This window comes from Globicephala melas, chromosome 18 (assembly GCF_963455315.2).
Source record: "Globicephala melas chromosome 18, mGloMel1.2, whole genome shotgun sequence".
NCBI lineage: Eukaryota > Metazoa > Chordata > Mammalia > Artiodactyla > Delphinidae > Globicephala > Globicephala melas.
In genome coordinates, this window is record NC_083331.1 from 32066813 (window position 1) to 32083596 (window position 16784).

At 36.0% G+C, this 16784-nt stretch overlaps 1 protein-coding gene across 4 annotated transcripts in view; it reads right to left on the bottom strand.

The window, feature by feature from the left end:
• Positions 1-16784, bottom strand: part of DIAPH3 (diaphanous related formin 3) — a 547054-nt gene that overhangs the window by 126394 nt on the left and 403876 nt on the right. For all 4 annotated transcript variants that reach the window (XM_060287828.1, XM_060287826.1, XM_030830361.2 and 1 more), the window contains 2 exons: positions 6492-6587; positions 5920-5976 (listed from right to left, as the gene is read on the bottom strand). In XM_060287828.1, the coding sequence (XP_060143811.1) occupies positions 5920-5976; positions 6492-6587 (153 nt within the window). The remainder of the gene's footprint in view (positions 1-5919; positions 5977-6491; positions 6588-16784) is intronic.

Below are 16784 nucleotides of genomic sequence, written 5' to 3' on the forward strand. Positions count from 1 at the left end.
TTTAGCAAAATCATATAATTTGACTATATTATTCTTTATGCTCTTTCTACTTTAAAATAGGATACAGTTAAAAAAATGGAAATGGTAGTTGTCACCATTTACTACTTTGATAGATAAGGTTTTCTAGACAAAGACTGGTTTGGTGTCGTCCTCACTGTTTTCAGAAAAGCCTTATGGTAGTTAGTGCTCAATAGACACCACTGAAAACCTTACAAATTTCATAATTCTGCCTCAAGACAAATTCTTGCTGTTTCGGAAAAAGGTAGGTCAAGAAATAAGGGGACCCAAGGCTGAGTGAAGCAGGGAGGGGGGATGGTTGTGTGTGAAGTTTTAATATATCAACAACAAAGCCTGTCTTGTGCGCCCCCCTTAGTGTTATTTTGTGGGAAATCATGCCAATTCAAAGATATCTACCTAGCTTCACATTTAATTCTGACTTCCAGTCTTGGAGTGGCAGAGCAGCTGTGTCTGGAGGCAATACAATCTTATTTCTATAAAAATCTCTCAAAGCTCCATACATAAGTGGAAGAGTCAAAATAGATAATCAAATCCAAATTAAGCCTATTAAGAATTGATTTGGTGTAAAGATAATATAGCAAGATTTTGTTTAGGTTATGGATGCTCACTGAAAATGTGTAATCCTTGTTTGCCTAAAATTTTGATTATGTTTTATCTTATTTTGTCACAGTTAAATAGTTTTATCATTAGGGATTTTAATTGCATATAGTTTATAGAATTCTTTCTGATTACTCTATATCCAGTTAATTAAAAAAAAAAAATCCCACCGTACCACTTAATGAAAAGAGAACCATCTAATGAGATGCAATCAAACTGCAGGCAGATGCACCATAAGGTGTGGCCGAACAATTCATATTTGTGAAAGCTTTGTCACAAACATTTTACAGAGTCTACAAGGGAAAAGAAGTCCCTGAAGAGAGTAGAAATCACTGTACCCTGAAAAACACTAGTCACTCAGTGGTAATACCACTCAGTTTTATAAAGAAAAAAAGAAAGAAACAACCAAAGAAAAAGAAATGGGAGTCATACCAAGTCATTTCAAGGACATAGAGTCATACCAAGTCCTTGAAAGTCTTCTTTCAACCTTCATAATGTGGGCTCCACTATTATGCAATCCTTCCCATCTTCAACCTTTTTCTGTCTCTCACTCACTCTGTTACTCACCTGTGTCCATTCCTAAGGCTCAGTCCTTGACTTGCATTCTCTAGCTTTGAAGATTTCCTGCAGGTAACTCATCTGCTTATGCAGTGTTAGCAAGTCTTTGTGAGGGTATCAACACAGAGCTCTAGACTTGGCTTCTCCCCTCGTACCTTGATCAGCTCTCTAACTCTCCCCATTCCTTGCAGCCAAACCATGTCGGCTCAAAGCGGCTACAAAGTCCTTTCGATTCTTTCTTCTCTCTAACATTTGTCACTTTGATTCCATACAAACTGCTCAGACCTGTCATTTTCCTGCTCAAAAACCTCAGTAGTCCAAGTTCTTGGTCTGGCATCAGACTCTCAATATACTTATTCCCTATCTGGTCCTTTATTTTTAACCAGGCCAGGTGATTCACTAACACTGATTCACCAACACCCAAATATGGTATGATTTTATTAAAATGCGTTAATAAATATTTTGATTAACTTGACTTACTATTTTCTACAAACTATAGAAAATCTTTAGATTTCAAATGCACTGTATTAAGTAAAGAAATGAGATAATGCCCTGTACTCATTAGCAGATGCTTTCATTTATTTACTGTTGTTAAACTTTGCTTGATTAAGCAAGGGAAAGAAATCTAATTAATAAGTAACTCTCCACTGCTAAGGAGTAAATAATCCAATCAAGATTGAGCCTAACCCTTCACATCTAATGCAACAACCTTCAAACCTGTGACGATCAAATATCTCCTTTTGATGACAGATAACATATTAGGGAGAAGATGAGAAGGATAACTCCTAGCTACAGATAGAGCTTTAGCAATTGGCATACTAAGTCCTACTTATTTGGGTGACAACCGCAGACCCGATTTTGCTCAATGTACACTAATTGTTCTATGCAAGCCTAAACATAAGCATGTCTGTTCATTCAACACATTCTTACTAAATATCCATGTGTCGGGCACCAACCCATGGAAGAACTGGGGTTACGGCAGTAAACAAGCCAGAAACCCTCCTTTATTGTCTTGTCTGCACCCTGATGGGACTCAGGAGTAGTGTGGCAGACACTGAATAAGAACATTTTAAGGCAAATGTGTGTTGCATAATAGGAAAAACCAGGGTGCTAGTAAGAGCATATAGGTGCTTATAAGAGCATACAGTTTTACAGGGTTCAGACTAAGGTTCAGAAAAGACCTCCTGGGAAAGTGTGCATGCTGCTTCTGCTTCTTCGCTCACGCTTGCCCTCAGGGTTTTGCCTCATTTCTACTTATCCTTCAAAACTTAGCTTTGATTTCAGGTCCTTCTAGAAGCCAAGTTTGAATTGTCCTCATAAAGTCTGGATTGGTCTTTCAGACTTCTTGGTGTTCCAAAAGCTCTGTGCATTACCGCTATCTTGGCATTAATTAGATATATGAGAATTGTTGCTCATCTGTCTCCCAACTAGATAGTGGATTCTTAGAGGGAATCACTACATATTAAGTGCCCAGCAAGTGCTTAATACATTTTGCTAAATAAATGAATGAGTGAAGGTTTAGCAAGGAAAAATACCAAATACTTAATTTCTTCCTAGGTCTTAACAGACAAAGCAAAAGATAAAACAGGGAAAGGTTTTAACAAAAGTATTTTGGGTAGAGATTTGGAGCACAACACAAGGGCTGAATTATTCAGTGTGTACAATTTCTGGAGTTAGAATACTGTACTTTTGAGGTCATCTTTTGCCAAAATATATTCCGTGATATTTTAGCCCCAAGGTCTCACAGGATACTTTATCAGGATTTTCTCATTCTGCAATAAAAGATGATCTCTGTCTCTCTCTCTACACACACACGCACACACACACATATATAGTCTAAGTCTATATTTATAATCTATATATAATCTAAAATTTCCATGATCTTTCTAACAGAGTATAAACTTATTAGATTAATTTAGATCTTTTAATAGAGAGTTTATTAAAAGAAATAAATAGTGGTCCTCATTCAAGAAGGTGGTTTATCCTTGTAATCCAAGCCTCAGATAAAGAAAAGAATGCTATCTAGTGGTTCAATCTGAGAACAAGGGAGAAGATAGACCAGAGGCTAGAAAACCTCTGAGAGGGTGTGAGGGTGTATCTCAATAGCTCAAACTTATGTCACAAGAGAAAAAAATGTATACATGTGGTTCACCCAGATGATGGGAAGAGGAAAAGATAGGGATTCAAGCAGTTGTATTCAGAGCACGATGTGGGAGAGAGATTAAGAGCTTGGACTCAAAAGTCAGAAGGACCTGGGTTTGAAATTTGGTCATAGGACTGGATACAAACTATCAGACCTGTTCAATCCTTGGTTATTTTTGACTATAAAATAGAGATAAAAACATTGACTATCTAATAGGATTATTAAGAAGATTAAATGGCATATGTATAAAGCATTTCAACATATTGCTTGGCTTTTAACTTAAATAACTCAAGCAAAGTAACAGTAAATATTAACTTTATTATTACTATTAATATTATTATTTTATTTAGGATGCAAACAAATTTAAAATAATTGTAGAAAATCTCATATATCTTTTAAAACTAATGAGATATCAACTACTATATATTTTTAGAAAATATAAATATCAGGTGTTAGTTTTGTTTAAGTACATGAAAGCAAATTAAAAAATAAACGAGGTTTCCATGTTACATTTCAGTTGCATAGTTCAGTTGTAGGGTTAGTACTTTCAGTGAAAACACACTAATTTTTAGAAAAAGATTTCAAAATGAACTCTGAAATGTCACCTTTTTCTAAAAAATATGCATGATGCTTGTTGCAATGTCCTTAACCAAATTCTGCATTTTTCAATGTTTAGTCGGATAAATCTATCTTTATACATACAATCCTTAAAGATTAGTCTGGTGGTTTGAATTTTTTTCACTTGGTTAGAAGTATAAAGGGAAAACAAAAGAAATATCAATGAAAATAAGTTTTTAAACTATTTTAATCCACTACATTTTTATTAGAACAGAGAATTTGATCTTTATGGTATATCTCCTTTGGTTTGCTGTATAATCTACTTGCTTAATTATCACAAAAGCCTTAGAACTTACGATAGTACATTGGCCTTGGTAGAGATAGAAATGTAATGCTCACCTGCTTTTTTCATCTGGACCAGAAGTATCACAATTTACAATTATAGATGAACCTTTGTAGCCTGGACACTTTACTAACATTACAGTCACAGAAGGACTGTGTTTCTCAAGGCCAGTACACAAACTTATCTTAAATAATTTCCCCCTACAAAATGGCCAAAATATTTATTTTAAATTAAACACAGCATGGGTATATGTATGCCATTATAATCATATCATATCATGGCTGTGGGTCTTTTCTTTAATGACTTACAATGGGGGCTGAGTTGTTTATTTCATATATTGTATTGATAATAATAATTAAAAAATCTAAGTACCTATATTCAATCAAACAAGAAACATGATGGAAATCAAAACTATATTACGGTTGTGTCACTAAAAAGCTCTGTACTCTAAGAAAGTTTTCAGCCTCTCTGAGTTTCTCTGTCCTCTACAGTTTTTGCCATTATTTAGTATATCACAATGACTCTAAATAATAACCCAAAGCTAGGGATTAATTATCCACAATGAATTTTTCTGACTTATTACAATTTTTTCTTCCTATTGTTAGACTAGGAAAAGGCAAAACAATAAAAACATACTATTGAAAAAAGTCAAAAGATCTATTTAAAATTTTGGTGTAGATTTTTACCTTTTCTCTCATTTATTAAGCATGTATTATGTATACTTTACCTTGAGCAGTCAGGATCTACACAGCTATTAAAAGATCATTACATCCATGTCTTTTTCTTATTTACCGCATACTCTTTTTTATGTTATCCTAGAAATTCTACTTAAGTTTCTCTACTCAGTCAGCTATTAATACTTCTAGAACGTAATTCATCTGTACCCAAAACAACTCTCGAAAAAAATCTGTCAAGTATCTTTTCATTTCTAAATCTGGTAAACTTTGGTAACAATCTCACTGAATAAACGGCAATCACGATGGATGAATTTGACTTTGACCATGAAAGGTAAGCAGAACCCTGTAATACATAACAGTGAGGGAAAGGGAACCAAAGTAAACAAAACCCAATCAACACAAAATGGCATCTTGAAGACAGGAAGAGGGCTCCATGAGGTTGCGTGTTCAGGAGCCAGTTAGAGATGTCTGAAAGGAGTCAGTCTCAGATAAATATCGGAGACTAAGTTAACTCACCTTCTTTTTAGTGATTCTAGCACATCCCGCCACAATAATATCACATGAAGCTCACCTGTATTAAAGATTTTGCCAAAATGCTGGTCACAGTGTTTCACACTGTACTGGCAAATACGGTACAGTAAAACAGGTAACAATTCAATATTTCAAATTGTATCTTAATGTAAAGCAAATCCACTACTTAAAATAGTTCTAAGAAAGCACAATGCTTTTGAAAGGATACACTGGACAACACTGATCAGAATGTGTGAGCTAACTTCAAATAATAATATTAAAAGTAAAACATGCACTTGAGACCTGAAAGAAGAATCCTCGACACTACCTCAAGGCAATAATGGAAGGATGGAAAATATGAGTGCACAATCGCATCGCAAATATGTACATCCACACATTTTTACTATTTTAGTCATACTGAAACTCGAGAACTTCACAGCAACCTACTAAAATCACAGATCAAGAGGATAAAAGTAGATAAGGAGAATGTGCAATTTATGAATACAGTTTATTACCATGGTTACAAACTTTCAGAACAGGCTGAGACGCTGGACTGAGACTTCGCCGAATATCTGTTAAAAAATATATATAAAAGAATCTTAATATAGAGGTCTGTTCATCTCAGGAAGTATAACAGTATTCGACGTATTTCCAAGGTTAAGTATTTCTGGAAGCAAAGCAATGCTTCAATACCCTGAAATACTTGAAGCAATAATGTTATGACTTTTACTTCTCATTTAATTATGCTACTGTGAACTCCACTGGGATAAGGTACATATGGTTCTTTAGATGAGACCTGTCACACTAATCAGGCTTTTCCAGGTTCAGTGCATTGATTTGTTAATGCGCTACTGACACTGGCCAACTGGAACGCTTCTCTCTCTGACACTTGCAAGGGAAGGATTAAACAAACTTATAAAACTTCTGAAGAGTTTTTGCCCACAGCTCTGCATTCTTGACACATGACTTTAAAAGAATTACAAAAAGTGGGGGCGGGGGGGATGTTGGTGCGTGCGGGGTGCTGGGGGGGGGGTTGTTCTTTGTGATAGTCCCCTAGAAAGGAACAGGAAACAAGTGTAACGTTCACCTTTCGGCTTCGGTGTCCTTTTCCTTCGGTCGCGGAAGGCAGCCCCCGACTGCAAGGCCTCCAGCAGACTATCCATCACTCCTGTCTCATCACCCTCTGTGAAAAGAGATGCAGGGAATTCCATCAGCCCTCGGGGTTACCATAGCAATGTCAAAGCATGCGCAGAAACTGGTGATGGTATGGTAGGGGGAAAAAAGATCAGATGCCAGGACTAAGCCAGCAATTTCAAAATATGATATGACTTAACTCTCTCATAAATCAAATATCTTTTAATGAAATCTGTCTCATTAGTGTCCGTGTTACTGTCCACTAAAGAGAACCGAGTTCGACTGATTCACTTCAGAGCACTGCTTTTATAGTCTGGTGGCAAAATAACTTTAAATGGAAGGTGGTTCTAGTCATATCTGTGTCTCAGGTTATCATAAATCACATTTCCCTTGTAGAAATGGGTTATTTTCAAGGCATCGGCTCCTTTTCTAAAATCGACCAGGTGTGGGAGAGTATTTCTGTTGTCGTTATTGAGATTCTGCTGTCTAAACTTATACAAAATTATATTTCCAGGCTAATTTCTGTGAACGTGCTCCCAACAATTGATTCTTCATATCAGGATAATTGTCCCCAGACTTTAGGTGACCCAGAACAATCACTGCAAACTTTTACAGAATGTATGAAAAGTTTGTCTTCTACAATGGAAAATAAACCAAAAGAGGCTCTCAAAAATCTAAATGATTATATCACATTATGATTAGTTTAAATTGATATTCTGTATATAATTGATGAAGATGTGGTTATAGAGCCATTTCTCTCTATCTGGTTATCTTGTAATAATCTATAGCTATTTACAGTTGTCAATGATGTTATTTAAAGGAAGTGGTTAAAAAAAAAAAAAGCTTCAAAGAAACTATTGGATCAACCTAAATTCATGAAAATGCCAAAGATTTTTTTTGTCCCTTAGAGAGAAGTTATTTTCAGGCATTCTCTATGAAATTGTATGTCTGGTATACCATCATGTGTAAAGTACTAGAAAACTATTTTCCTCTGGACTTTTTATTTCTTTTTTTGAAACGCAATCCCTTTATAGGGAACAGATGACAAATGAATGCAGTAGAGTACAAATAACACATTCATTTACAGTTTATAAACAGATATGTGAATATAAACATGTGTCAGCCCTTTTCAATCTGGTTCTGTTTCATTTTTAGAGAAGTACTAAACCTCGTAGGTATAATCCAAAAACAGGTGGGTGAGAAACAGAGTATTTGGAGGTTGTTAACTTACACGTAAATTTAATTCTAAAGTGGCTTGATGGCTATTTTAATTAAAATATGTCAAATATTTCAGACACTTTAATTAGTAACTATCTTTGAAAATTTACACTCAAACTCAACTATATTTTTTCTAAAAAGAACTCCAGGTAAAGCTAAATATTTAAGATTGTGAATATATTTCATTAGTAAAAGGAAACACTGAACATTCTTTAGTAAGTTTGCTGTTGTTAGTGGTACTGATGACGTGATTGTGAAAGTATTACATGTGTATTATAAGCCTGAGCAGATGGGTAAACATGCTGATGCTGTTGGCAACAGGGATGCTTGCTGTGGGATGTGAGATACAAATATGGAGTGGGAGAAGGAGAGGAAGAACCATGAAGTGCTGGATTGGATCTAAAGGTATCATAGAAGATCAAGCTTTAAGAAAAATGCTTTTTCTAGCTTCGTGGCCCAAAAGAGCCTAGAAGTAATGACACTACAGTAGCAATGAGCACAGCTGGCCCTCAGATCTTGGTTTCTAAATATTATTACTCACTAATAGGAACCGGAATACTTAGAAAAATGGCTCATTCTAGGACTGAGATCAAGAAAGTATGAAATGAGTTGAGAAAATATTACTGTGCCAGAAAATAAGAAAGTGCTCAAAGACAGATAGGGATATATCAAAAGGGCAGAGGAGCCAGACTGAAGGATAGCCTTGGCCAAATTTAGGACAATTTGAGCACTGAATGGGTAATGATGGGAACGGATTATTACACACTGGAAAAAAGAATCATGCATCCATACTGATGCTGAAAATTTAAAAATTTATTAAATATCGGGGAAGAAAAAGCTCTGCTTTGAATAAGAATGTGAACCAATAGATGTCAAAGATATAAAGAGGACCGAGTTCCATTAATATAAGAGATAGATAAGGGAAACAGAAAATTCACCATATCACAACCCACACAGTAAGAATTAATTAGGCAGAAATCATCAATGGTTACAAAACCCATTGTATGTAAGGTTATGGAGGAACATGGTATGGAGAAATCTCAAAGATATCACCTTACCCAACTAATCAAATTTGATATCACCAGTAATGGGGCACACTGACAATAATTGTCTCCTGAAGTGATGCACTGAGATGGACACAATATAAACTGTGTAAAAATATTTAACCTGGGAATTCCCTGGAGGTCCAATGGTTAGGACTATGCACTTCCATTGCTGGGGGCACAGGTTTGATCCCTGGCTGGGGAACTAAGATCCCACAAGCCGTGCGGCATGGCCAAAATAAATAAATAAATAAATAAAAGCTTAAAACCATCTTTAACAGAAACAACAAACAACAAAAAAATTTAACCTGCATCTAAACATAAGGAAACCATCTTACAAATCCAAAGTGAGCGACATTCTGTGAAACAACTGGTCTGGTTTCTTAAAAATCATCAATATCATGAAACACCAAGCAAGAGAAAGAGAGGAGAAAAGCTTAGGGAAGCAGCATTCTAGCTTAGAGGAGATTAAATAGACATGGCAACTAAATGCAACACACAATCTTCCATTAGCTCTCGGATTGTAAAAAGTCACAGATGACATTATTGGGATAATTAGACAAATTTTAAATTTGCTCGGTATTAAGTAATTATATTGTACCAATGTTGGTTACCTGAGTTTGATAATTATATTATGATCAGGGAGGATAATGTCACTGTTCTTAGGAGATAGATGCTGACATGTTCAGGCTCACTAAACAACTTACATCACAGTTCCACGTTCCCAATTTCACACCTTTGATCATGCTGTTTTGTTTACACAGAACATCCTTCCCACTTTCTTCACCAATCTAACTCCTTCTCCTTCAAGATAGATAACTGAGAATCCTTTCCTGAGCTGTGTGTGCTGAACTGGTTGCCCCTCTGTGTCCTAATGACTTGTGGTACATATAGCAATAAATCCTTTACAATATTGTTTACTTGATGGTTTCTACCACAGAAGAGTTTGTCGAGGGCAGGGATTGTGGTTTCCATTTATCTTTAACACCTAGAAAAGAAAGTGTTCATTAACGTATGTTGACTATATTAACAAATGAAGCACTAGCGTGGTCAGCTGGAAGGAGTCACCAAGTAGAAGAATAAAGGTCACGATGGGGAGGGAACCAGCGGGAGCACATTCCCACCACCACTGTAAACAGCACAGCTTTGTTCCCTCCTTTCCCTGGGCTCACACAACCATTCAGTTGCCAAACCTTGCTCATGTACATGCCAGTATCCCAAGAAGTGATCCATTGTTTCCTTTTCTGACTAAACTTAATGTTGGTGGTCCAGAACTGAATTATTTTTCACCTGAAATATCGCTTGAGTTGCCTAAAATGATGTTGCTTCTCGTTTCTCCCTAATTCTAATTCATCCCATAGAGCACTGAAGCGGAATTATGATCCCCTGGTCACAAATTTTCAATATCACTCACTTCCCACAACATAAAGTCCCAACCCTTTCTCTTGGCCCTGACACTGACTCCAACTGCTTTCTAAATCTTATCTCTGGTTTCCAACATCACAATCTGTTCTTCAGCTAAAGGCAACTGCCTGTGATTCTCCACAAACATTTTCTCTCCCATCCATCAGTCTCTACCTGGAACTTCTATCCTTGGTCTTGTCCCTCAGAGCTAATGGCTTTGCTTGGCCTTCATTCCCCACTCCCGCAATGGAAAGAATAGTGTATCAGAGAAAGAAGATCTGCATTCTAGTCTGAGCTGTCAACTGGCTACATGTTCCTACATGTTCCTGACATGTGTAATAGAGATAATACCTATCTAGAGTTGATGAGAGGATCAAATGAGATCATACAAATGAAAGCAGTGGTAAATTGCTAAGAGATAAAAAATGTAGGGAAATAAATTCATAAATGAACTCCATAGTGCACTATAGGAAGTTTATGTAATATCTGATTAGGTTTTCAGCATTGTTTTAGATCCATTATAAATTAAATAACTCTTTAATAGCATATGTGATTAATAACATCATTTCTAAGGGAAGCTCTGATCAGAAATACAGGTAGACTCTTAAAACAATCCAATGTGTAAGATGGAGACATAAAATGAAGATGTTTTTCCAAACGCTGAAAATGCATTTAGAATATTCATTTGACACATGTTTATTGAGGGCTATGATGCGCCAGAACATTACTAGGCATGAAGGACATCTAGATCCCAAGAATTAACAAGAAATGTTTTCAGCTCTCCAGAAGCAGAACAGTGTGCTAGGTATGGGAGGGTTCTATGGGAGATGTAAGTTTTCCTAGTGAATTATGACCTGGTGAACAAGCAAGAGTTGACCATGGCAGGGACTGGGGAGGGAACAGCATACCTGGCAGAAGAGATAGCAGGTTCAAAGGCAAAAGTTATAAATAAAAACAAAAGTGAGGTACAATAAAGTATTGAAAGGACTCATATTTACATTATTCTAATATAAACCAGAGAAATAAAAACTAGCCATTTTTATTGCAGACTAGAATTCAACTTCTTTAACTACAAGTCAATTGATATTCAAAATATTTATTATAGTCTCTCTCCTGCTGTTAAAACTCTTTTAAATAAATAGACTAACTGCAATAGTCAAAGCTGTGCTTTGTGTGAATAACATATCACCTTGTTTAATTTGTAAATCGTATTTTAAGAAGTCGCACAGCATCAAGGGAAATGGAGAAGGGAGAGGTAGGGATGAGATATTTTTAAAGGAGAATCAAGAGGATGTGAGGACAGGCAGAGGGGGATCTGCTAAGGAGATCACATGGGAGACAACTGGGCCATAGGAGAGAACAGTGGCTGAGAAACTAAAAGCAAATCTGCTGGGTTGACCATTTGGAAAAAGGATTGTTCCTTATTTCACAGACCTGTCAGAGAGTTTGGATAAAACAGTGACAGGTATATATACACAAATACCCAGCACATTTAAAAAAAAAAAATTAGTATAAACCTAGAAATAATATTGTTGTCCAATAGGAAGTAATCATGGCATGCTAACTGGAGGGGTGAGGAATATTTACACCATTGAACTATTATAAACACTGGCTATTCGTCTGACCATCAGGTATGATAAAATTATAATGTGAAGACAGCAGAGGTAAAGGAGAAGGGGTATACGAGGAAAGTATAAGCGGGGAGAGGGTATAAGGGAACTAAACCTTCTACCACTTAGGAACTCAATGACTAAAATGAAAAACTGACAAATAATAATCTAAGTACATTATCTAGAAATAAGGAAGAGGTAAATATCAGAAAAAAAACCCCACTAAGAATTAAAAGTGGTTGCCTCTGGGAAAAGGGAGGAAGTTGAGATGGTGAAGGAGAGTGTATTTTATTTTGCTATAAGCCTACTGTATTTCATTTAGGAACGTGCAGAAATCACACTGATACACACAAAGAAACTAAAAAATTCCTGACAGGAAGAGGCAACCAAGAAGGAGGAAGAGGAGAGAAAGAGGTTGCTTCTTGACCTTAACGTGCTTTCCTATGACAAGGGGAAGAAGACAGGTAACAAATGGTCCAATATACAATGATGAGCATTGTGATGGAGATCTCCACCCAGGAAGGACACCTGGCATAGGGCAGAGGGAGAAGGGAAAACCGTCACAGAAGGCCTCCTGAAGATGTAAGACTTAAAGGAGTCTTTACATTTGCCAGAGCTTCCTGAAGAGGGAAGGCCCTGCAGAGTTCACAGAACAGCTGTACGGGGGACATGAAACACTTGGGAGAACTCTCATGCCCATGGGAATGGAGGGCAGGTTACAGTAGGGGTTACTGAGAGGTGATGCTGAGGAGACAGGTAGTGGCCAAATCACCAAGCGCTGAAGAACATGCCAGACTGTGGAGTTTGGAAGGGAGCCATTAACTTATTTTAAATGAAGAATTAACATGGTCAAATTTCTACTTTACAAAGATCACTCTGAGAAGAGACAAGACAAAGGGCAAGGAAAATAAGGAGAAGGCAGGTTTCCTGGTTTAAGTCCAGGCAAAATGCGATTGTGGGAATCAGGTAAAGAAGAGGAGTGGTGAAAAAGGAAAAGAGAAAGGAGGAAAAACAGAAAAATCTTGGTCTGCGTGGATGTGAGTACTAAAAAATGAAGTCGAGGCTAATTTCCAAGTATTCGGTTCGGCCAGTTGGATATATGTTGGTATTATTCACCAAGTACTGAATTATTTTTGTTTCATGGTAGAATGGGGCTGAGACAAGAGAAGAATTCAGTTTGGATATGTTGAGATCTTCATGAGATATCCAACTGCAGGTGATTAAAGGTGTCTAGAAGGATGATGGTTTCACAGGTTTAAAACTTGGGGGAGAGGAATTAATTATACTAACAAGTTGAACTTAGAAGCATACTGGTCGTACTGGAAGCTACAGAAAAGAACATAAACATAGTGAAATGGTAATGAACACAAGTTTTGAATTTAGACAACCTGTATTTAAATTCTGGCTTTCCAATTAGAAATCAGTGTGGCTTTGGGAAAATTACTTAACCTTACTAACCTCCATTATTTTTTCCTCAACTTTGATGTGTGATTAATAATAGTGCCTACTTCACAATATTATTGGGAGGATTAAAGGAGATAAATCATGTGTAACACTCAGCAGAGTGCCTGGCACATCATAAGAACTTAATAACAGTTAATCTTTGCTGTGGTCATTACTGATGTTATGGCAGAGCATGAGTTCTGTTAGGAAGGGTGTGTGTAGACATAAGGAAAGAGCTGAGGGGAAGCCACATGGCAAGCTAATATGCAAAGGGGATTTTAGGAGGAACCAACTGTTCTCAACCTGTGACCATTTTCCATTGTGTTCACTTTGCACGTGCTTCCAGAGCTCCCCTTTTCACTCCCACAGTCTCTGGCACACTTTCTTTAAGTTTCATCACATTTGATATGACTTTAGTAGTAGTAAGACATATAATAACCACCTGGAATTTGGCAAGAGGATAGGGAAGGAAAGCTCAGTTTCTCCAAAGAATTGTTGAAAGTGTGCAGCTGATACTCAAAATTCAGAGACTCAGAATTTAACCTACCTCTTTCTAAAAGAAACACAAGACAGTTGCCCCAACAAAATTACATGAATTTACTGTTCATGCTGCTAGTTACAGACCTTCTGGGGACAAAGCTGTATTTGATTTACTTGCTAACCTAGTTCAGTCTTTAACCTTCTAGAACAAAGCTCAAAATACTACTTAACCCAGACAGCAAAAAGACAGGAATAACACAAAACAACATCTTCGAACATGTCTTAATCTAGATGTGAAACTGAAAATTTATTTGAGTCAAGGGAATTAGCCAATTTTCATTGGGATTTAACTGATAAAATGATAATTAGAACAGTTCTCTTGTATATTATAATGACTGACTCAACCATGAGAAGTGGAATTTTATATTTAGAAACCCAATACTTTAGTATTTCTGGTTTTATTCACTATTCTTCATTATTTGCATATCTTGAATTAAATATATTTCCTGTTACAAGTTAGAAGGAAAAATGTAGAATCTTTTACAATGAAGTAAGGTTGTTTTCCTTTTTTCCAAAAGAAACTTAAGAGCAAAGTCAAGGAGCCAAAGTGTTGGGCTTAAATCTTGGCTCTTGCCAGCTGTGTGCCCCTTAAAGACCATCTTGTGCCTCCCTATTTCCTCCTCTATAAGATGGGGATAATAATAGTACGCTTCTCAAAAGGCTGTTGTGAGGATTAAGTGAGCTAATACATGTAAAGAGCTTAGGATAATGCCTCACACACAGTAAGGCTTCAATAAATATTACTATTATTTTTAATATTATGATGACTCTTCTTTTTCACTAATATGGCACACATTGCTGAATGGCCAGTGCAACACGTCCATTCCCTACCCTCTCTTTGTCTGCTTCCACTACAGAAGCTGGAAAAGTTAAAACCTCATTTTCCAAAGCTTCCTTGTAGTGAAGCTGAGGGTGGCCCTATGATGCATTTCTGACTGATAAAGTGTAAGTGATCACCTGTATGGTGCTGCTAGAAACAGAAGAGGCAGATGCTGATAGCCACTCTCCCCCTTCCTCCTATCTTGAATATCTACCGGAGCTGTGACAGCTGTGGCTGCCATCGCACGTTGCTACCCCTTCTCGCTACCTTGAATATGCTTGGGCATGTGACAGTCATCATAACTCTGAGCACAGACCATGGGGCCATTCTTTTAGTTGCTCTGGATAAAATATAAGGCTATATTTTTCAAAGCTTCAGTGAAAACTATTTTGCAGATACATTTGAATGTGTAAACCATAATTATTATACTATTACATTGTATTCAGACTGGAATCTAAATGATTTCATGTCTTATAGTAAGTAGAGTTACAGAGATATTTGTAAAATAAAAAATTTTTCTTATATGAACTCTCCAGTCTCAAAAAGAAAAAAAAATCCATTACTGGATGTCATATATAAAGCATGGTTCTATTCTAATTACACAAACCACCAAGAAAAAGCGGTAAAATAAATATACTCTTATATATAAATCAAAGTGTATTGTTATTAACTTTTAATCTCCAAATTTCTTATGATCTAGATTCTGTTGTAAGAAAGTGATTTTGGCATCATAGTCATTCAGCTTAACTCATGAAGATATCTAATTTACCTTCTTCTGGAATTTTTTATGAAAGTTCTTTCATTTTAAAAACTAATATAAACAATTGACCAAATTCCAGAAAAATAAGTTACTTGTCTGCTCACTTAATTCTCCTCTCAAATAAAAAGGGCATAACCACTTTTGGAATGTAAGCACACTTAAGGCACAAAATTTAAAGAAACCATATAGTCAATGAATGAGTTTGTCATTACGAAATATTATAGCAAAAACTTAGTTGTGCTGTATTAAATAGACATCCAACATTAAAAAAAAACAAAACACCAAAACACAACTTCAATCAGACAGACAGAATTTCCCAAAATGTGTACCACAGAACGCTAGACCCATGAGAAGCTCTGTGTGTGTGTCCATGTGTGTGTACTGTGGGGGAAGTAGGGCGGTTCTGCTGTCAGATATGCTTGGAAAATAATGTATAGTATATATTGCTCTTGGCAATTCATATTGAGTATTGAAACGAAATTCATGGTTGAATTTCACATTGACTAAGAAAACTCAATTCATGATTCATGATAAATGTGGCGTTTCAAATCAGTAGAGGATAAGAAAAGATTCAATAACTACTATGATGGTAGTTTATTTGGATCCCACCCTGCTATTTATACCAACTATTTCAACATGAAAAAATTAAATTGCAAAATATAGCAGACAGTATAGAAAAGTATATTTTTCATTGGTTCTGAAAGGAGACGATTTTCCTGGGAAAAATCTGAATACCCAAATGTCATATAGTTTGTACTATAATAAATGTCTATAAATCACAAGAACAATAAGAACAAAGTCTACACATAAACAATGAAAGGAGAAACCAGGGGAAAAAAAAAATTGAAAACAGGTATTCCCTAAAACTGATTTTCTTGAAATAAAGAACATTATGACTCAGGAAAAAAAAAAAATCAACAATCAATAAAAAAATAACAATAAATCAGGCAAATAATATGTTCAGGGAATCCATCAGAAAGACAAACAAATAGGGCTTTTATATAGAGGATATAATCCACAACGTCATTCATAATTAAAGATTTTCCAAGTACATCAATGAGAGATCATTTTTACCTATCAGCATGGCAATAGTAACAACTGAGGATAATTGGTAAAGGTTGGAAAACAGATCATTCCACACATTATTGGTGGAAATATAAAACTAATGCAACCTCTTGGGAATGCAATTTGGCAATCTGTATCAGAAATAAAACTGCACATACCATTTGATGAAATGATTTTTTTCTAAGAAAATTATCTTACTTATAACTCATGAGTGCAAGGGCATATGTACAAGGATGTTTATTACAATGTTTATAATAACAAGTGATTGAAAATGACCTAAATGCCCATCTGCAAGAGACAGACTTAATAAACTATGACACTCATATACTAAAATATGCTGAGA